The sequence below is a fragment of the Pararge aegeria genome, chromosome 26 (assembly GCF_905163445.1).
Source record: "Pararge aegeria chromosome 26, ilParAegt1.1, whole genome shotgun sequence".
Taxonomy (NCBI): Eukaryota; Metazoa; Arthropoda; class Insecta; order Lepidoptera; family Nymphalidae; genus Pararge; species Pararge aegeria.
Window position 1 is genome coordinate 1,852,321 of NC_053205.1, and position 22,417 is coordinate 1,874,737.

General features: G+C 39.7%; 1 protein-coding gene across 6 annotated transcripts in view; it reads left to right on the forward strand.

The window, feature by feature from the left end:
• The window catches only part of LOC120634989 (spectrin beta chain), a 143,044-nt gene that overhangs the window by 95,685 nt on the left and 24,942 nt on the right, over window positions 1-22,417 (forward strand). For all 6 annotated transcript variants that reach the window (XM_039905896.1, XM_039905892.1, XM_039905897.1 and 3 more), the window contains 21 exons: window positions 665-827; window positions 1,316-1,404; window positions 3,172-3,285; window positions 5,011-5,140; window positions 5,727-5,927; window positions 6,393-6,481; window positions 7,183-7,323; window positions 8,750-8,883; window positions 9,834-10,019; window positions 11,382-11,523; window positions 13,053-13,157; window positions 13,625-13,768; window positions 14,409-14,514; window positions 15,209-15,384; window positions 16,574-16,701; window positions 17,860-17,972; window positions 18,757-18,830; window positions 19,826-19,952; window positions 20,258-20,432; window positions 21,357-21,458; window positions 22,020-22,130. In XM_039905896.1, the coding sequence (XP_039761830.1) occupies window positions 665-827; window positions 1,316-1,404; window positions 3,172-3,285; window positions 5,011-5,140; window positions 5,727-5,927; window positions 6,393-6,481; window positions 7,183-7,323; window positions 8,750-8,883; window positions 9,834-10,019; window positions 11,382-11,523; window positions 13,053-13,157; window positions 13,625-13,768; window positions 14,409-14,514; window positions 15,209-15,384; window positions 16,574-16,701; window positions 17,860-17,972; window positions 18,757-18,830; window positions 19,826-19,952; window positions 20,258-20,432; window positions 21,357-21,458; window positions 22,020-22,130 (2,750 nt within the window). The remainder of the gene's footprint in view (window positions 1-664; window positions 828-1,315; window positions 1,405-3,171; window positions 3,286-5,010; window positions 5,141-5,726; window positions 5,928-6,392; window positions 6,482-7,182; window positions 7,324-8,749; window positions 8,884-9,833; window positions 10,020-11,381; window positions 11,524-13,052; window positions 13,158-13,624; window positions 13,769-14,408; window positions 14,515-15,208; window positions 15,385-16,573; window positions 16,702-17,859; window positions 17,973-18,756; window positions 18,831-19,825; window positions 19,953-20,257; window positions 20,433-21,356; window positions 21,459-22,019; window positions 22,131-22,417) is intronic.

Below are 22,417 nucleotides of genomic sequence, written 5' to 3' on the forward strand. Positions count from 1 at the left end.
CCATTTGCTTAGCAACCTGTTCTCCAGTTGTTAGACGACCATCCGGTTGTTTAGCTACCATCCAGTATTTTAACCACCATCCAGTTGTAAAACGACCATCCAGTTGTTCAGCTACCATCCAGTTGTTCAGCGACCATCCAGGTGTTCAACGACCATCAAGTTGTTTAGCGACCATCCAGTATTTTAGCCACCATCCAGTTGTCTAGGGACCATTCAGGTGTTCAGCGACCATCCAATTGTTCAGCGACTATCTGGTTGTTCAGCCATCATCCAGCTTTTCAGCGAGCATTTAATTGTTCAGCGACCATCCAGTTGTTCAGGGACTATCCGGTTTAGCGATCATCCAGTTGTTCAGCGACTATCCAGTATTTTAGCAAACATCTATTTGTTTAGCGATCATTCAGTTGTTCAGCTACCATCAAGTTGTTTAGCGACCATCCAGTATTTTAGCAAACGTCCATTTGTTCAGCGACCATCCAATTGTTTCATCGACCATTTAGTTGGTCAGCACCCATCCAGTTGTTAGACGACCATCCGGTTGGTAAGCGACCATCCGGTTTTCTAGCGAACATACAATTCTTCAGGGACTATCCGGCCCAGCGACCATCCAGTCGTTCAGCGACCAACCAATGTAATGCCCGCTAATACAATGGTCTCCGTGCAGGAAATCGAGGAGCGCTGCGCGGCGCTGCTGGAAGAGCGCGCGCGGCTGCAGGGCGCGTGGGCGGCGCGCCAGGTGGCGTTGGACCAGCTCATCGACTGGCACTGCTTCCTGCGCGACGCCAAACAACTTCACGACCTGTGCGCTGCCCAGGAGGCCGCTTTGAGTGAGTGCCTGCAACTCTTGAAGAGTTGAAGAACATAAGCGGTCATACTCCAGTGGGTACGAGCTCGACTTCACTTTCGGGGGACCGAGTTCGTATCCCAGCTGTACTTAGAAAAGTTACAATGCACTTTTTAACGTTTTAAGTAATTAAAAATGTCACTAACACTTGACCACAGAATAAGCACTTGACAATGGTTCAATCGCTCAGCGCGCAGAACCAATAAACCGAAAAGAAGGAGAAAAATGTCACTTGCTTCAACGGTGAAGAAAAACATCGCCAGGAAACCTGCATGCCTAAAGAGTTCTTCCAGGTCATGTTGCAAAAAGGATGAGATTTTTTATCATTATAGATCAAAGTGGAGGTTCAATTGATGCCAAGGTTTTTCAATACATACAATCAACAATCGCAGCACTAACGTACTACGCCTACCCGCCATTCAGTAGTGCGGTGGGCTCAAGGAACTTCATCATAATAATTGACTCTTGCAGGTAGCGAGATTTCCCCCACCAGCAGCGTTGAAGAAGTCGAACACCAGCTAAAGAAGCACGAGGCGTTTGAGAAGCTTCTGGCGACGCAGGTGAATCCAGGCTAATATTATAGTTTTGTTGACCCCCATGGCACAGTGGGCCGTATACATAATCCGATTGGGTTTGCCATCCTGCTTTCTGTGTACAAGACTGTGGGTTCGATTCCCACAACTGGAAAATGTTTGTGTGATGACCATGAATGTTTTTCAATGTCCGGCAGGGTGATTACGTATCTTGCGAGAGGCGTAAATCTTGCAATCAATGCTGACAAACGTCACTTTTGTTTATTTATTGTATGGAAAAGTGAAGTTTGACTGACAGCAGTGATTGCAAGATTTACGCCTGTCGCCAAGATACGTAATCACCCTGCGGGTGTTTATCTGGATATTATTCATAATCAGTCATCTTAGTACTCAAAACACAAGCTACGCTTCGCTACGGCTAGATGGCGATTTGTATATTGTCGATGTAAAAGGTTACATAAAAAAATATACCAGAGCGCTCACTCTCCACGACTTATCAAAAATTCAGTATTAATTTACTTCATACAAAAAATGAACAAATCATGTTATTTCTGTGAAGGGACATTACACTGTGAAACCAAATACATATCAACGACACGCGCGCTTTAACCGCCATTATAGAGTAGTAACTAGTAGAGTATCTGTGTAAAATATTGAATATTTAATATTTCACAAACTATCGAGTTAAAAAGTACATGTCCAGTGCAGTATGTTATCCTTTTGTTTTCCTTTTCCTAAGGTTGCCTGGAAGAGATCGCTACAAAGCGATAAGGCCGCCTTTTGTATACTTCTTCTGTCTCTGTTTTCTTTTATTCTTCTTCTGTATTTTTATTTGTGTGCAAATAAAGAGTTAATATAAAAAATATAAATGTCCTTTTCTATAATAAGTGACATGCATACCAAATTTCAAAGCTGTCTGGCCGCGGGATTTTCCCTCGGGAACTACTCGGTAGCTACTAACAACTCGGGCCTTTGCTCTATTCCATGTCAAAGGCTACGTGTATGCCAAATTTCATCCAAATCCGTACAGCCGTTTTTGCGTGATTGAGTAACAAAAATCCACACTTTCACATTTATAATATCATAGCTGTTGCTCGCGCTTTCATCTGCGTTTGATTTTGTTTTTTGGTCTGATCAGTCTTAGCTCCTTCTATCACTTACAAAGAATAGTAATCGTTACAGGAAGAAACGAAATCGCATTGTTAGTTGATTTATATGCTAAAGGTTAACAAAGAACATTTTTACAATTTAGTATTTTGTCCTAGCACTGAAGTACTAATAAATGTGGCAGCAGTTATGTATTCAGTATCGCTAAGCCTTAAATGAGGGGTTTGCTGCTGTCCGCTGAGGAGTTCTGTCCTCTACCTCCAACCACATTCAGATCTACATAAAGTTTGGGCAAAATCAAACACATATTATAACCCCTATAGCACAAAAATAATTATTTAAATAGGTTATCATTTGTCGGAGTTATGGTGTTAAATCGTCAAACACTTTCATCACCTCTCCCAAGGAACTGAGCTTAACGTCTGGATAAAACGTATCCCATGTTACATCTAATACTTCCAAGAATATGTGTACAAAGTTTCATGAGGATCGATTTAGCAGTTTTCGCGTCAAAGCGTAACAAACAAACTTACATTAACATTTATAATATTAGTAGGGATAGGGATAGGGATTAGTAGGATAGTAGGATTTTCTCACGGCCCGTACGACACCCGCGGAGAGGAGAGGTGGTGACATATTCTGAACTTCCGTCACGGCTGTGCTATAACTGGTGTAAATTGTCTCCAGGACGAGAAACTGACAACGCTGAACAGTCACGGCGATAAGCTTTTACAGCAGAACCACGTGGAGAGTCAGAGGATCGCCGATGAGTTGCTGCACATAAACGAGCGAAGGCAAAAGGTACACTCCATTTTTTTCTAACTTGAATAATGACAACCGATTGGCGCAGTGGGCAGCGACCCTGCTTTCAGAGTATGGAGGGTAGAGGTAAGGAGAGTCATCTTATATGGGAGAAAAGTTGAAAAAGTGTCCAGTTGTATGCGCTAAATAACAGTTCAAAAATCCTTCACAATGGCGCTGGTGGATGCATAGGGTATGCTATGAATGTAGCAATCGTAGATGAATTGAAGTAGGCCGAGTTAAAAAATTTAATGTCATTATCGACTAAAGTAGTTAATTATTGAGAATTTCAACAACTTACGTTGTACAAAATATTGTGGTAAATATAACCTTACTTCCTTGTTTATTTTTCAAGCCTACTTTAACAATATTTATATTTGGCGCTTCTTTTAAGAGTTACTTTGATGCACTGTGGCGCCATCCTAATTTAATACATTTTGACGACACTTTTTCATATACACAGATGATCCTCCTTACCTCTACCCTCCATATTTCAGAGTCCGAGGCTGTGGGTTCGATTCCCACAGCTGAAAAATGTTTGTGTGATAAACATGAATGTTCTTCAGTGTCTGGGTATTTATCTGTATATCAAGTATTTATGTATATTATTCATAAAAATATTTATCAGTCATCTTAGTACCAATAACGCAAGCTACGCTTACTTTGGGGCTAGATGGCGATGTGTGTATTGTCGTAGTATATTTATTTATTTAAAACAGAATATGTTTTGTCATCCTTCCTGGCGCAACGGTGAGCGCTGTGAATATAAGCAGGAGAATGGGAATTTATAATTTCTGAATATTCTCTAGTCTGCTCTGATGGCTTTTACCACCCTACCGACAAGGACGTGCCGCTATGCGATTCATAGATGTCGTGTATAACCTATTAGGGGTATGGCTACCATCCTCCCTAACAGGTTAGACCGCTAACATCTTAGACTGCATCTTCACAGATGAGATTGCAGTCAAGGGCTAACTTGTAGTGACAGCCGATTGGCGCAGTGGGCGGTGACCTTGCTTTCTGTTGATGTTGTTGACCTTGCCTTCCGCTCCGACTCCGACAGAATAACTTTATTGCAACGATATACGAGTACAGAGAAAAAAAAGACGTGTGTGTACGTGTATGCACATGTATACGTGTATGTACACGCGTTAGAAGTTTTACTTCGGCGTAACAAGATAAAAATCTTTTCAATTTTTTTATTTTTTGCCTTATTCTACGTTTGTAGAATAAACCGACACTAACAATAGAAAAAAGGTATTTAAAACATTGAAAGCTTTATTATGACGCATTATCTAGTTAAATAAAGTTTATTTAAATATCACAAAAAAATAAAAAATATACTAATAGACTCATTATAGGACATTGTAATTTGAGATTTTTGTACAATTAAATCATCGGATTGAGTCCGCAGACTTTGACAATTGAAAGTGTACACTGTCAAACCTTATAGCTATATTCATGGTGTCGGTTTTTTGTGACGGTGTGCGCGCACTTCGTAAAAATTGACTCTCATCATTTTTCCACAACGTGCCAAAAGTATAACTTCAACAAAGACAAAAGTACATAGTGTTAGGGTGCCAACCTAAGCAAAACGTGCTCCTTGCATGCCCTGCGAAGTTTTGCTCTGTTTATAGAAGATATATGTAAAGAATTTCTATTTACCAGCAGGGTTTATACTATGTCAATTATTGCTTCTGCTACACTGTTACTGTCTGTCTCTAGCTATACGAGGCCGCGGGGCGTCGTCGCGAAGCGCTGAAGCGGGCCCGAGCGCGGGCCCAATTCGCTCGCGATGCGGCCGAGGCGAGAGGTTGGATCGCTGACAAACTCGCGCAACTACCAGCGCACCACGGTAAGCACCTGAACTTTGTAATTAAAAAGTCTCATCCAAAAATCTGGTAATAGTAGATTATTCCTTTAGTTTGGTAACATTGCATTTTACAGTAGCCTAGTTTAGGCGCGTGAGCTTCAAGCGAATGCGCAAAGGAAGCCGAGAGTGTAACAAGTAATTTACCATATGCGTTTCTTACGACTACGACAAAATGCCCACTATTTTTAGCCGCATTAAACCTCCTTGTTGGTAAAAAAAAATCTTTATTACCCGGCTAAATTAAAAGTGATCCATCTTCGTACATAACTTGAAGTGAGGTACCAACTAAACTTAGTCGGTCATCATGAATAAAGCACAAGTACGGTACTTTTCAAATAAAACACGCGTGTCTAATATCTTGGATTATGAGCTTTATATCGATGTTATAAGTTCCACGTTACGAGCAAGTGTGATGAAAAAGATATTTATGCAAATACACGGCTGGCCGGGTTGAACATTATTTAGAAAAGTCAGAGATGCGTTCCTAACTCCGCTACCCGAAAGTGAAGCCGAAGTCCCAAAGATTATGCATTCAACAAGAACATAAAATCTGTATTTTTCTGTCCAGGTGAAGTTACAAACCTAGAAGACAAGATCAAGAAGTTGCAGAAACACCAGGCCTTCACAGCTGAGTTGGCTGCTAATAGGGCTCGTCTCCAAGAGGTGCAGACCTTGGCTCAGCAACTGACTCCAGATCCTGAGGTAGAGAAGCAGCTGGAAGACCTGCACAAAGACTGGCAGAGGTTGGAGGCCGCCACAGAACAACGAGGTAAGACAAACGTCACGACGAATCCAATATGGTGGATATGTATGGTGGATATGTGCACCCTCCGCTTGCGGGGCTTTTGAGTGCCCAAGCAACCGGCGGTCAGGGCTCCAGAGTGAGGAACCTCCTCACAATACGCGCTGTTTCAAGGACTACTGCCTTTTGTATCCGACCTTTGATCCAACAACCAAGCGAAAGCTTCTTCAGATGTTTGTCGAAGCATTTCGCGAGAAGACCTTTGACTGAAACAACGATCGGAACAATATCGGTCGACTCAACACTCCACATGGCAATAATCTCGTGAGCAAAGTCTTTAGATACTTTTTCCTTTTCAGCTTTCACCAGATTATCGCCATGTGGAATAGTAATGTCAACATTTATTTATTAATCATTATTATTTTTCCGATACTGTTTTAATATTGTAAAAATATTAAATTTAAAAGAAACCTGTCTTTGTCTGGTTTATAGGTCGTGGTCTGGAAGAGGCTCAAGACATCCTGGAGTTCAACCAACACTTGGACAAGATTGAAGCCTGGATTCGCGACAAGGAAATGATGGTACGTTGTTTTATGTCTACAATATTCCATCGCAAATAAACATATGCTATGGTTTTCTGCCTACGATTAGTTGGACAATCCTATGTCCTATACAAAGGAATGAGGGGTCGTTCGATCGATTGGTGGTGCAAGGACAGGTTGAAGGAAAAAGGCAAGAGGGCTGTCACCTACTCGTTGGACGGATGCGGTGAAATCGTTGACCCAGACAATTGGTGGAATGCTTTCGACACGCTACCAACCGCCAAAAGTGGAGAAGACTCGCGCGGGAAGCCGTGCAATCCACTGGTGCCTAACGCCATGAAATTCATCTCAGCAGCCACGACCACTCTGGCAAGAATGCACGACTGAGAAGAAGAAGATGTCATATGTCCAATGTAAAACTTCAGGAAAACTTTTTTTTTATTCCATCACAAGTTAGCCCTTTATGCAGTCTAAGATTGTAACGGGCTAACCTGTTTAGAGGTATAACAGTAATAATAAACTCATACCTGTAATCGGTTCCTACGCGGCATCGTACAGGAACGCTAAATCGCTTATCAGCACGACTTTGTCCCTAGTCACCTCACGGTTAAACGGTTGAGCCGAACAAAGGTAGCAAACAAACAGACACTGTTGTTGTATTAGTATGGATTTTTAGGGTAGACAGTGCTTTAATGCATATATGAAGTACACGCAACTGACTATCACTATTTTATTCGCAGGTGCAAGCGAACGAGACCGGGCGTGACTACGAGCACTGCACGGCTTTGCTTCGCAAACTGGATGACCTTGACAGCGATATGAAGGTCGACGACAAGCACGTGCGAACCATCCAGGCGCTTGCGCACAAACTGCTCCAACAGGTAACCTATACAGATAATTTAGACAAACACACGCGCTTACACACACGCAACACATACACGCACGCACGTACTCACATGCACACACGCACACGTGTACGCAATCCTTCACGCTTTTATATTTTAACGTTACAATTATATGCTAGTATAGCACGCTGAATGTGCCGCGTTTCTAATCCGTATTTTTCGTTTTGAACACTTATTTAAAAACGTGTAATATGTATGTTGTTAGTGCTCTTAATATAAGGACTAAATAGAACGAAATAATCCAACACAGATAGGCAGCGTTAGGGAAACATGTTTACATGTTTTCTTTAGGCTTTTTAACTATTACTGTGATGAAACGAATCTTGCCGTGGAGATCCGGTGACGTCACTCTGGGTTTAGCACGCGAATTTCGATTGGATGTTCCACCGCTGTAAAACGGACAGGTTCTACTCTTCAAATGTAAGGCACTGGTTTAAGCAACAAGCAGATACTTACCGGTCGTACCGAGGCGATCCAGACCGAGCTCTGTTTGGTCGTATTTCGATTGTATGGGAGACAAGCACGTGGCAATGCTGGCTGGAGAATCTGATGATTTGGATCCACACTCCACTCACACACTGCACAACAACTTCACAGGGGCGAATTAACTTGATTTATGTTGTCTACCACGATAGCGGGAATAATAGAAGATCAAATTCTAGTCATTTTCGATTTAACAGCGTGGTTTTGCTACGTTCGCGTCGATAGCAACTTTTTACCTCCTTTTCGGCTGGGGCCAATGAGCATTCGTGTACAACCGTAGGCTCGGGAAGCGAGCTCTGCCATTGGCTAGACCAGATTGCGAATGAGAACGATATTATACAAATAGAGTGAACTTAATTTGAATGATTTTTAAAAGTTGAATATATACGCGGAGCGAACAGTTAGTTTATTACTTTTTACTAGAGAGTTTATGTTTGTCTGTTTGAAGTCTTTATTGTACACACACATTATACACAAATTTAACACAAATACATAAGAAACTTAGAAAATAAAATAGAGCGTGCAAAGGCGGTCTTATCACTAAAGCGATCTGTTCCGGACAACCTTCAAGCGTTAGAGAAACACAACTATTAATTTAGTACTTTTTCACGAGAGAGTTTAATACTTTTTTGATAGAGAGTTTCATCATGTAGTCAACAATGATTGCACGGCGCACTAATCAATCGACTAGCACTATATCAGGTCTATTAGCTGTAATATACCTGTCAGTGATCATCGTTATTAAGCTATTATTATTATTATTACTGTAGTCTTTTTTTTTTTTAATAATATGATTGTAAATAATATGAGTAAAGGAGATACTTTCAATGATTAACTATAAATATATTTTTGAAAGCATTATATAGTATTATTCAGTATTCTGTAGAAGACTTTTGGTCTTATATACCTTCATTTCCAGGGTCCGACCCAGCAAGCAGAAGCGGTGTCTGTGCGAAGGGACGCGTTCCTCAGCAAATGGCGGGCCCTGAGTGGTGCATTGCAGTCGTACCGCGGGAGACTCACCGCCGCTCTGCAGCTACACTCCTTCAATAGGTAAGTCAAGTGTCGTCTGGTGACAACAGACCAGAACAATGTCCTCTTCTTTCTGCGGGTGTCGGACGAAGCGATATCATACGCTATACGTACGAATAGCTTCGTGAAATCATACATATACTCACATAGGTTTAGTTTCCACTTTTATCAGCAGTCACCAAACACTGGACCCAGGTATATAAAATGGGCCCCAGAGAGTCTTTAAGAGATAAATTTAAAGCAGCTAAAATTATGACGGTGCATTATCAATACATATTTGAAAAGTTGCAGTTTACTAGGCTGCATAAAATTAGTAATTCATTTAAGGGTAATTGTTTATCTTTTTATAACAAATTACCAGATGAAATCCTTGAGATGTCTCTCAATAAGTTCAAAGTTTACATAAAACGTTAGCTTATAGAAAAATCTTATTATAATATTAAGGAACATGTATGACAAAAAAGCTTGGGTATGAATTGCTTTAACTTCATAGCTCAACATTAACTAGACTGTGAGATGGTGATAACAAAAAAAAACCTGGCTTTTTTTTTAATATACCTACTACGACAATACATACATCGCCAATTAGCCCCTAAGTAAGCGTAGCTTGTGTTATGGGTACTAAGATGGCTGATGAATATTTTTTATGAATAATATACATAAATACTTATAATATAAAAATAAACACCCAGACACTGAATAACATTCATGTTCTTCACACAAATATTTTCCAGTTGTGGGAATCCAACCCGCAGCCTTGACTCGGAAAGCAGGGTCGCTGCCCCCTGCGCCAATCGGCCGTCAGTTTTTTAGTTTTAAGTTAACGAATGCAGCTATCACCATCACTAACATTAGTGTAACATGTTAAATGTATCAACGCTTCATAAGTGCCTGTAATAAGGTGTACATGGATAAAACATTTTTGAATTTGAATTTAAATATATACGCTAGTAAATATATAATCTGCGCAGGGACGTGGAAGAGACAGCGGAGCGTGTGGCCCAGAAGGCGACGCAGTTTGCGAGCGTAGAGTGCGGGCGCGACCTGAGCGCAGCGCACGAGTTGCGGCGCCGCCACCTCGCACGCGCGGCCGAAGCGTCCGCCATCGGCGACCGCATCCGCGTGCTGAAAAGCGACGGGGAGAAGCTCGCCCACAGGTAATATATTCCACTACAATCCACTCTTTGACTGCAATCTTACTTTTTATTTTGAAGTAATACTTTTTTCATCATGGGAGTCAAAATATAGCGCGCACATTGTTACACGATTTTAACAGGTCATCCTGTTGCATCTGTAATAGTTTTTAAATGACAATGTGATAACGAAAAAAAAATAACACCCGGCTAAGTTTTTTGTGGGCTTCTTCTTAGACCAGGGCGCGTTTGGAACCCTCGTAGCTTTAGTTTTAAGTTTAAGAATTTATTTATCGCCATCAGCTCGCTCCTATGTCATATTTTACATGTAATGTACGCATCAAAAGTGCCATCTATGTGTCTGTTTGAATAAAGAAATATTTGACTTTGATTTTGAAGGTAGTTGCGAAACCGAGTGAGAGGGGTATACATCGTCCGCCAGCTCACTTTTAACGATGCGCGCGCACACCGTTACAAAAAACCGGTTTGACAGTGTACACTTTCAATTGTCAAAGTCATTCCGGTGATTTAATTGATTCAATGGTACAAAAATCTCAAATTTTAATTTTGAGTGAAACCTGGTTTTCCGGTAATGATATAAAACTAGATAATGCGTTTTAATAAAACTTTCAATGTATTTTAGAAAAACCGACCTATTGTTAGTGTCGTTTTTTCTGCAAACTTAGAATAAGGTTAAAGATAACATTTTGGAAACGATACATCTTATTACGCTAAAGAAGTATATATAACTTCTAACGCGTATACATAAGTACACAAACGTTTTTTATTTTTAACTTTAATCGACTAGCGCTTGACCACAATCTCACCTGATGGAAAGTTCGGATGTTGCCTATGATGGGACGTGCTTGTCTAGAAGATGCCTATCCACATAAAGATTACCCAGGTTGTAAGAATTAGGGAACACAGAACTCCGAAGGGCGTTCCAAACCCCATGCGCAGAAAAAAAAGGAGATCGCTTCGTGCGAGTTTTTGGGATATTAACAACAGGGCGGGATGAGAACCCGCCCGGTGTCTTGCGATTCGATGGATCTGCGTAGTATTGGATAGAAGCAGACGTTACTTTGCGGAAATCCATGATATATTATGAAAATTAAGCTTAATTTGCTATACTCCGCGAAAACTTTTTCTGAGCGCTTTATCCAATTAAGGCATCAAATAAGGCATCGACCGTCGATGCCGAAATTAGTATATGCCTTTCACATCAGTCTTATAGCGACTGTATAATTGATAATTCCTCCAAGTGTAGGTAAAAACACTAACAATAAAAATTATAAATAAAATAGGAAATTAAGTTTAATTTTCATCATGGATCTGCGTAGTCAGGCAATAATTCCTAGTAAATGAAAACGGCTTTTATGTTACCAGTCATCCAGACCACGCAAAGCAAATCGACGCCAGTCTATCAGAGTTGGACAAGGCCTGGGACGTATTGCAGCAGTTGTCAGCACAAAGAACCGCTGTTTTGGATGAAGCCATTGCCGAGCACAAATTCGATGAGAATCTCAAGGTAAGTCCAAACACCACTTTCACAATTCAGCCAGTATATGTGTAATAATAATTTTGGGCGGAGTTGTCCAATTCCTCGTTCCCGTGCTTTAGCAGGTGGACACATTAATTATCCCCTGTCAGGGCATAAAATCGGGGAATATAATTTTTGGGATATAGAAACTATATTTATACTACAGAAAAGCTGTGCGATCGATATATAAACTTAGATCACGCGAATCGGTTCGTACCTAATTTAAAGAAATAGATATACTTACAGTAGCCTCGCAATATATTTATAATAATCTTTACTAAACAAAACATAAGTATTATTATAGACAAAAAGTAGATATAAACAGTCGACTATAAATATAACTTCAATTATACAGTCGCTATAAGACTGATGTGAAAGGCATATACTAATTTCGGCATCGACGGTCGATGCCTTATTTGATGCCTTAATTGGATAAAGCGCTCAGAAAAAGTTTTCGCGGAGTATAGCAAATTAAGCTTAATTTTCATAATATATCATGGATTTAGAAACGGACATAAATTAGTGATATCTGCATATCGTCTGAGAAATGTACAGAAATCCTCTGTGGGCATGGGTATATGCTTTTATAACATTATACCGAATGTAATATTGGATCTACCTTTACCTAAGTTTAAACAAGATATTAAAACACATTTAACAAATCGTGGTTACTACACGTTTGATGAATTCCTTAACGACAAGGCCGCTTGGAACTCCGCTCTCATCTCTCTCAAAACAGAAAAATTCTAAAGATTGTTAAACTTTAAAATGTTGGAAAAGAGCAATCTGCTGAGTTTCTTGCCGGCTCTTCTCAGTGGAATCTGCCCTCCGAACCGGTGGTAGAGTCACTACAAACAGACTGACTTGACGTTTCAAAAGTGCTTATTAATTTACTTGAAATAAATGAATTTTGAATTTTTTGAATTTTGTCTCCTGCCTGTGCCCGCTGTAGTGAAGACCGCGTCTCGGAGTGTCATGGGCTCCTCAACTAGGTGGACCGACGATGGCCGATAATTGGCAGGCATCAACTGGATGAGAAATGCCGAAAATAGAAATAGGAAGATGTTCATGGCTGGTGATGATGAAGATGATGCACCTAATTACTATAAACAATTTATGATTATTATTACTGAACATTTTAAACAATATTATATTGAACTACTTCTTCTTTAGGTGCCTCTCCAACTAGTGAAGGTTGACCGTCAGTTTTTGATAATTTTCCTTTTCTCTCGCGAGGCTAAACTGCTGGACGGCACTCGAACAACAAAATATAAAAGATGATAAAGAACATTTATCCGATTCTCCTGCTTTTCGCGGAGTATAGCAAATTAAGCTTAATGTAACTCAAATCCTGGTAGAGATCGATTTTAAGATATGACTGCCTACTATACCTTTCCTCCTTTATTTTAAATGTGTATTTTTTGTTAATACTTGTTATTTTAATTTGGTGTACAATAAAATGTATTTGATTTGATTTGAATCCTATGTTTAAAAAAGTCATGTAATTTTGTCCCCAGGAGTTGGAATTATGGGTGTCGGAGACGGTGAAACGTATGGAGGGCGCGGAACCAGAAAGCGTCGCTGATGCAGAAGCTCAATTGGAGCAACATCATGAGAGAAAGGTGAACATTTATCCATACTGGTTTCGTCTCAAAATTCTTTCAGTCTTATGAATTTCTGCCTCTTTATACATAGCCTTGATCCATCTAGTTTTCAGCCAATTCATCCTGCAATAGTTTAACTTGAGGCAATTTAGGGCTTTTATTTAAACTCCTATGCCTTACACTTAACAGTAAGTTAGAGAAGGAGAATATTGCTTTATGGGATGGTTCAACAGTATGTAAATTTACACATCCAAATGCCTAAGGTTTAACTTTTGTTTATAAACAACATTTTAGTTAATAATATTTTTTAAGGTTAAATCGACACGGAGCGTTACTCTACAGGAAGTGTTCCTTACATGGTCTTTGAAATGTTGCGCTGTTTAAAGACAATTACTTATCAACTTACCATCAGGCCTTCTTTCTGTTCCGTCAATTGTAACGGACCAAATAAATAGCTATTTTGAAATATTACGTGATTTCAACAGGCTGAAATCGACGGTCGTCAGAAAGCGATCGCGTCGCTCCAGAAAGAAGTTGGCGCCCAAAACCCGGAGAAGATGAAGCGCGTCGAGAAACTATCCTCGACATTGGATCAGGACTGGCTTCAGAGGAAGCAATATCTAACACAAGTAAGTTGAAGTCATTTCAAGGTCAACTTTAAAATCCATTCAGACAACGAGTCCAAGCAACGGCTGATTGGCGCAGTGGACAGCGACCCTGCTTTTTAAGTCCAAGGCTGTGGGTTCGATTGCCACAACTGTGTTTATAATGGCTTTTTACATAGTATCCTGTGGAAACTGTATTTTCCGTCCGTCCTTTCACCTAACAGCTAGAAAACAAGTCGATCGGTTTTTTTAAAGTAAGGACAACCAGCCCAGAATCTTAGATATTTGAACTCCTACAAAAGACCTATGTCCTGCAGTAGACGACAATCGGTTGTAGTGATTATGAAAATTAAACTTCATTTGCTATACTCCGCGAACAGCAGAAGAATCTGTATGGTGTAATTTTTAATTCAATCCGTATACTCCACACCAAACAGATCCTCGGCAGTTTGGTGTGGAGTATACGGATTGAAGTTATTATAAATTACACCATACAGATTCTCCTGCTGTTCGCGGAGTAGGTATAGCAAATTAAGCTTAATTTTCATAATATATTATGGATTTCCGCAAAGTAACGCCTGCGTCTATCCAAGGTTGTAGTGACGATGATGATGATGAAAAAAGATACCAAATTCTGGCTCTTAAAATCAGGTATTTGTTTCAGGCACATGAGCTGCAGCTGTTCAAGGAGCAAGCCAGGCAGGTGGAGGACTGGCTAGCTGCCAAGGAAGCCTTCCTCAATAACGATGACCTTGGGGAGAACCTTGATGGTAAGCTTAGGTTTAAAAATCATTTTTTTTTGTACAGTGTAGCTAACACTTCCTGTTTTTAGGATTTTACCTCAAATATAAAATAAATGACACGTATGCACTACTCCAACTGCCACACCCTCTGCCGCAGCCACACCCACAGTCACACCCACAGTCACACCAGGAGAGATAGCAACGCCCACAGCCACATCCAAAGCACATATATACACACACATCTACACGTAGAACCACAGCCAGACCTACTTAGCTTACCTTACAGCCGCGCCTAATGCTACGCCCACTGGCGCAGCCACAACCATACAAACAGCCACGCCAAAAGCAACACCCACAGCCACACCCAGAGTCACATCCGCAGCAACACCTACTCCCACAACCACACCAAGAGCCACGCCCGCAGCCACGCTCACATCCATGCCTAGAACAATGCCCACTGCCCAAAACCCCCAGACATCCACATCCAGGTCCACACCCGCAGCCACGCGCTCTGCACTCCCACAGCCACGCCCGGAGTCACAACCATAGCCACTCCCACAGCCTCACAACCAGCTATACCCACAGCGACTCACACATCAACTGCCACAGCCACACACACATATTATTTATGCTTGCCATGTGTACTGATCATCTAGCTAGAATATAAGTGGCACTGTGAGGAAGCCCAAACATTCTTTAATGGAATAATATTTTGTACCAGCCGTGGAAACCCTGATCAGAAAGCACGCGGAATTTACTAAACTCCTGGAATCACAGTTGGGAAGAGTGGTGGAACTGGAAAAGTTCGCGCAAACTGTGGTTGCGGGTGGTCACTACCACGCGCCTTACATACAGCGCAGGCTGAATGCTGTCAGCAAACGCGCTGACTCCTTGAAGGTGAGTTAGCCAAAACTTCCGCAGCTCAGAGTTCTACGTCTACGTATTACATCGCGTGAAAGTTACAATACGGTTCCCTAGTATTTTTACTAGATGGCGCTTTTCAACTCCATTCAAATCGAAGTTAACTTTTACGCAATCGAATAGGTTGATGTAAGTTGAGAATCTCGCACGAGGCAGCGTTTCTTTTGGACATGAATTGTGAATATGTATGTATTTTCTTACATTTCTATTTTAGCCTTATATATTTATATTTAAAAGTGAAACACAATTTAACTTAGAGTATTTAAAAAAACGTTTTAAAATCATCATCCGTTACTAGCAATTTCAATGCGCGTCACTCTGGCTCTTGACGTAAGAGTGACGGGCGTTTAAAGTGACTTGTGTCTACTTGGCAAAACTGTAATTGGTGTAACTTGGCTCTTGGCGAAATTTTATAGTCTTTGATACTCAATTAACTGCGCGATTTTTGCAGTTTAAAAAAAAAATTTTTGGTGTACGAAAGAATGTTATCAGAAATATAAATGGCGACGTAATTGTAAAGAAATATTAAAATAATAAATTTCAGTCTTATTAGAATCGCATGCGTATGCCATATACAAGAAATTTCAAGGACATTTTAAATCAAACATTAAACTTTTCATGTGTTAAGCCCAAAACGAGCTGAAAGACAGTATCTTGAGGTAACCTGCATACCTTTGAGTCCTCCCTAGTGTTCTTAAAAGACGTAAGAAGTCAAACGCATATGACTGGCGACATATTTTAACAGCTTCTACTCTTAAAACTTCCATTTATTGTGTGAATAAGATTTTCCACCTTTAGTTTCTTCCCCAACTAAGGTATGTTTAGGGTGACCTTGAATTTTATGTAACCTTCCTTTGGTATATTCAACAAATTAATAAAAGCAGTATCGACTTAAAAGCTACGTTAGCATCTATACAGCAGTGATAGTCCGAGAATTATATCGTGCTCCTAAAATTTTCCATAATGAGTTAAATACTTTTGAAGCATTTAAAGCTGGAAGAAAGTGTCTTGAGGTAGCCTGCATACCTTAAAGTCCTCCATAATGTTTTTCTAGACGTGAGAAGTCAAACGCATATGACTGTCGTCACATTTTAACGGCTTTTACTCTTAAGATATCCATTTATTGTGTAAATTTTTTTTTTTTAAATCTTTGATATTATTTTAGGAGAGCTGTCGCATCCGAGGAATACGCTTGGAACAGTCGAAACAGCTGCACCAGTTCCTGCGAGACCTGACCCACGAACGGGAGTGGATTGAGCTCAAGATGCAGATCGCCACTGACACTAATTACAGGTAACTTTTCTACATACCGATAGAAATAAATAAATAAACATACTACGACAATACACACATCGCCATCTAGCCCCAAAGTAAGCGTAGCTTGTGTTATGGGTACTAAGATAACTGATGAATATTTTTATGTATAATATACATAAATACTTATAATATAAAGATTAACACCCGGACACTGAAAAACATTCGTGTTCATCACACAAATATTTTCCAGTTGTGGGAATCGTACCCACGGCCTTGGACTCAGAAAGCAGGGTCGCTGCCCACTGCGCCGGTCGGCCGTCAAATATCACTCTAATAAATAACTGTCAAATATCATAAGGATATAACTATTTATACTACACTATCATATATTTTAACTGACTTTTGCACAATAATTACAGAACCCTAACTTATATAAGCAATTATTTAATTTACCAATGAATAGTAGACAATTTTTTTTAAATTTGAATATCACTTGCTTCAAAGGTGAAGGAGTTGTCCTTCACCTTGTTCGTTCGTTGTGAGGAAACCTGCATGCCCCAGAGTTCTCAGTTATGTTCTCAAAGGTGGGTGGAGTCCACCAGTCCGCACTGAGCCAGCTTGATGGACTACGGCCTTGACCCCTTCTTATTGTGGGGGGAGACCAAACGCATACTGGCATACTATTAAAAAAACTTGCTCATACTACCAAATAAAAAAAAAATTCAAAAATTAAAATTTCATTTATTTCAAGTAGGCCTAATTAATAAGCACTTATGAAACGTCAAGTATGTTTGTAGTGACTCTACCACCGGTTTGGAAGGCAGATTCCACTGAGAAGAGCCGACAAGAAACTCAGCAGATTGCTCTTTTCCAACTTCATTTTAAAGTTTAACAATCTTTAGAATTTTTCTGTTTTGTGAGAGATGAGAGCGGAGTGGCCTGCTTCCAAGCAGCCTTGTCGTTTAGGAATTCTTCAATCGTGTAGCATACGGTATGATGTCGCGTAGAAACCGATTAATCGGTATCGGTTTAATATATAATTGCGGTACTCCAAACAGGTTAGCCCGCTAGCATCTTAGTCTGCATCATCACATACCAGCAGGTGAGATTGCAGTCTGGGGCTAACTTGTAGTGGATGAAAAAAAAAACGCTCAAACTCTCCGGGTACAAAAAAGTTTTTTTTTTGGTTCGCAGAGAGCTATCTAACCTGCAGAGCAAGATTCAAAAGCATGCGGCCTTCGAGTCAGAACTGGCTGCGAATAAGAAACGCATCGATGACGTCGCAGCGACAGGAGAAGATCTTATTGGTAAACATTTTCACACGCTTTTCTCTAATGAACAAAGTGACTCTGCGGAAAGATTTATTGTATATTTTACTATGGTTTTCTGTAAATTGGCTGAAATATAGCGATGTTTCCTAAAGATGTCCTACCGACTTGGAGCTTTGAAAATGATTGATAGTACATAAAAATAATGTAAATAAATAAATAAATATACTACGACAATACACACATCGCCGTCTAGCCCCAGTAAGCGTAGTTTGAGTTATGGGTACTAAGATGACTGATGAATATTTTTATGAATAATATACGTAAATACCTAGAATATACATATAAACACCCAGACACTGTAAAACATTCATGCACATCACACAGATATTTCCAGTACCCACTACTGGAAATTTCTGTGTAGCTTGTGTTATGGGCACTAAGATAACTGATGAATATTCTTATGAATAATATACGTAAATACATAGAATATACATATAAACACCCAGACACTGTAAAACATTCATGCACATCACACAGAAATTTCCAGTAGTGGGTACTGGAAATTTTATGGGTGATGAGCATGAACGTTTTCCAGTATCTGGGTGTTCATTTGTATATTCTATGTATTTATGTATATTACAGTATTAATCGAACCCAGGGCCTTGGGCTCAGAAAGCTGGGTCCAAGGGCAAATGTACTACATGTTTAAAGTTTCCATGATTATCTACAAAAAAATCCCCGAGGCTATATGTCTAACTGTTATGTTTGGGTCACAATAACTGACCTATCCTTGACTAAAACGGATGTCCTTATTTTACAGAAGCTGAACACTATGCGTCGCAAGAGATCGCCAGACACGTTGAAGATTTGGAAAATCTGTGGAGAGATCTTATGGTATAAACTTGTTCTTATATTTGTATAAGGCTGTTTTGTTGTTCGTATATGTATACTTATATATCTATAGCAAATATATATAAATATTTATTCTTGTATATATCATTCTATTTATCTCTTTTAATTATTTATTATATTAGTTATTAGTGGTATGTACTTTAGTGTGTAAATTTATGTATTGTTTATTGTAATTGTAATTTCCCGTCTCTCATGTATTATTGTGTACAATCGTTAAGGTTACTGTTATTTTTAATTTATCCTTTACCACGCAATAAAGAAGTTTAAATAAATAAATAAAATAAGGCAAATTCGGCCGCCGCTAGTGACCATCTTACCGACGAGAAATTGATAAGAGGGATGGGTTTAATTTAACTGCCATTACCCTAGCAGGTTAGGCCGTTACGATTTCAGACTGCATCATCACTTACTAGAGAGATTGATAGGGCTAACGTGTGGTGGAATAAAAAAAATATATACATATTACCAGCTTCTCCTAAAATTACCATTTATCGTCTGAATAAGATTTTCCACCTCTAGTTTCTTCCCCAACTAAGGTATGTTTAGGGTGACCTTGAATTTTATGCAACTTTCCTTTAGTATTACAACAAATTAATAAAAGCAGTGTCGACTCAAAAGCTACTTATGCATCCATACAACAGTTATAGTCAGAGAATGATTTCGGGCACCTATAATTTTCCATGATGAGTTAAATACTTTTGAAGCAATTATTGGAAGATAGTATCTTGAGGTAGACTGCATAAAGTCCTCCATAAAGTTCTTAAAGACGTCAGAAGTCACATTTTAACAACTTCTACTCTTAATACTTCTATTTATTGTGTAAATAAGATTTTCCACCTTTAGTTTCTTCTCCATTTAAGTTATTTTTAGGGTGACCTTGATTTTTAAGTAATTTAGCCAAACCAAGTTAGTATATACAACAAAATAATAAAAGCAGTGTCAACTTAATTTTTTATGATGAATATTGTTTGTAACAGTCAGCCGCTAAACTGCGTCGCGATCGTCTTCAAGAAGCGTACCAAGCACGAGTGTACCTCCGCGGCCTTGATGACTTCACCGCCTGGCTTGATGAAGTGGAGTCACAGCTTCTCAGCGAAGATCATGGTAAGTGTTTTATGTGACAACTTCTATAGCCGCGTTAAGAGATTTTTGGTTAAGGTAAATCTTGTAGATTCTCGTCGCCGATGACCTCGACATGCTCGAGACGTATTGCGCTCGCGACGTAGCGACTAACTTCACATGAGGCAGTAAGAGCTTCAAAGTCTAACCCCCGACGTTTTGACGAATCCGAAACTTACTATCTCGTTTGGGTACCCGGTCTAAACAATAAGAGTGATGACGGTTATGACAGTACGTTGTGCCTCTAAGCAAGGATTGATCTCTCTTATGACGGTACGGTGTGCCCTCAGGCAAGGACCTGTCGTCGGTGCAGGCTCTGCTGAAGCGGCACGCGCGCCTGGAGGCGGCGGGCGCGGCGAAGGCGGAGCTGGCCACGCAGCTGGCGGACACGGCGCAACAGCTGGCTGATAATCAGCATTTCATGGCGGAGGAGATACTTGACAAAGCCGACCAAGCTGTCAAGAGGTGAGAATAAATAAATTAATTAATATATTACTACTATAAACACATCGCCTTATAGCCCCATTGTAACCATTATTAGCGTAGCTTTTGTAATGTGTATATCTGATGAATATTTTTATGAATAAATACTTATAATATGCTGACTGGCATTTCAGAGGCTGGGTGTTTATATATTATAAACACCCAGCCTCTGAAAAACATTCATGTTTTTGACACGAAACCTTTTTCAAATGTGGGGAATCGAACCCATGCACTCTGTTGTTTAGTTCGAACCTATCAAACCTTAATTCTGAGTCCACTCAAAATGCAGGTTCCTGCATGAAACCTGCATCAAATATTATTTATTTATTTGTACACCACTCAAAAAAACGAGACAAAAAAAGAACAAACACATGAAGAATGAAGCAGGATACAAAAGGCTATATCGCTAAGTAGCGATCTCTGCTGCTATGAATATTGTATTTACAATGAACAAATTGTATACAATGAACTTTATTTCTACATATAATATGCTTAAAAGTGCGAAGACAAGGCTAATCTTTTCGATGCAATTTAAAGTTTCTTTAATCTTTAACCAAAGTTATTCCAATATGCATTTTCCACGCACCCTTGCTAATTGCAACTTAGTACTTTTACATCTGCTAGCGAGATTTGCATTTGCATGTTGCAAAGACTCAGCAGTTGTGCATTTGCAAGTTGCAAAGAATTGCAATTGTGCATTTGCTTCGGAATTGTACATTTGCAAGTTGCGAAGTCTGCAATTGTGCATTTGCAAGTTGCAAAGTCTGCAATTGTGCATTTGCAAGTTGCAAAGACTTGCAATTGTGCATTTGCAAGTTGCAAAGACTTGCAATTGTGCATTTGCAAGTTGCAAATACTGCAATTGTGTTTATGAGGTGTTGAATACGATAAACACTTCGTTCTCAGATACCGTCAGCTACAGGAGCCGATACAGATACGTCGCGACAATTTGGAAGATGCTGCCTTGTTGCATCGCTGGGAAAGAGACGCTGACGAAGAACTCAGCTGGTAAGTTTAATGAAGGTTTCTTGCATCCGACTCCGCTTTCGTGTCTCACAAGATATAAAAATATATATATATATATATATATACTACGACAGTACACACATCGCCATCTAGCCCCAAAGTAAAGTATATACGCCTTCTTATGAGGCCCATAGTTAGCGATCATGTCTCAGTTTTTTTTGGTATTACCATCTCACAGTAAATTAATATTAATATTATATGTACATAAGAGCTGAAGTATGTCTTACAGTGTGCCTTATGTTTATCCAGATAAAAAATATAAAAAAGCAATGTGTCATCTGTTGTTTCAAACGTGTCTCATTATGGACCATTGAAAAAGTAGATCGAAACTGCAACGTTTCCTACTAGATGACGCTACAGTTGCTATAAGGCGGGCTGGAAAGGCATATACTAATTTCGGCATCGACGGTAGGAGAGCCGTAGTTTAATTGGAGAAAGTGCACAGGCCGCGATTACCAGAGAGTCGCAGGTTCAAATCCTGTCGGTTCCGAAAATTTTTATATGCCTTTAAATTTATAAAATTTAATATTGATTGTCTTCTAGGCTAAAGGAACGCGAAGCGACCATATGTTCGGACGAGGCCGGTGCTTCGCTGCCAGAAGCGCAGGCGTTGCTTAAGAAACACCTCGCTTTGGAAGCAGAGATCATTGCCAGGTGAGAAATTCCTAAAGGTTGGCTTGGCTTAATAGATGATACAAAAAATCACAAAAATATTGAATTTATCTAATGATACTATGAAAAAACCAAACGCCAACCAAACCATAGCTCAGACAGGTGTCCTCGAGATGTTGTCCTTCACCGTTAACATGAGTATTATTTAACTGCTTCTATTAAAAACGCAAATTAAAATTTTAAAAAAATATTTCAAATTTAAGAATATATTTGAAATCGCGACAACTCAACTACGTATAGTACATGTTTTCCATCATATAGCGGCCTGT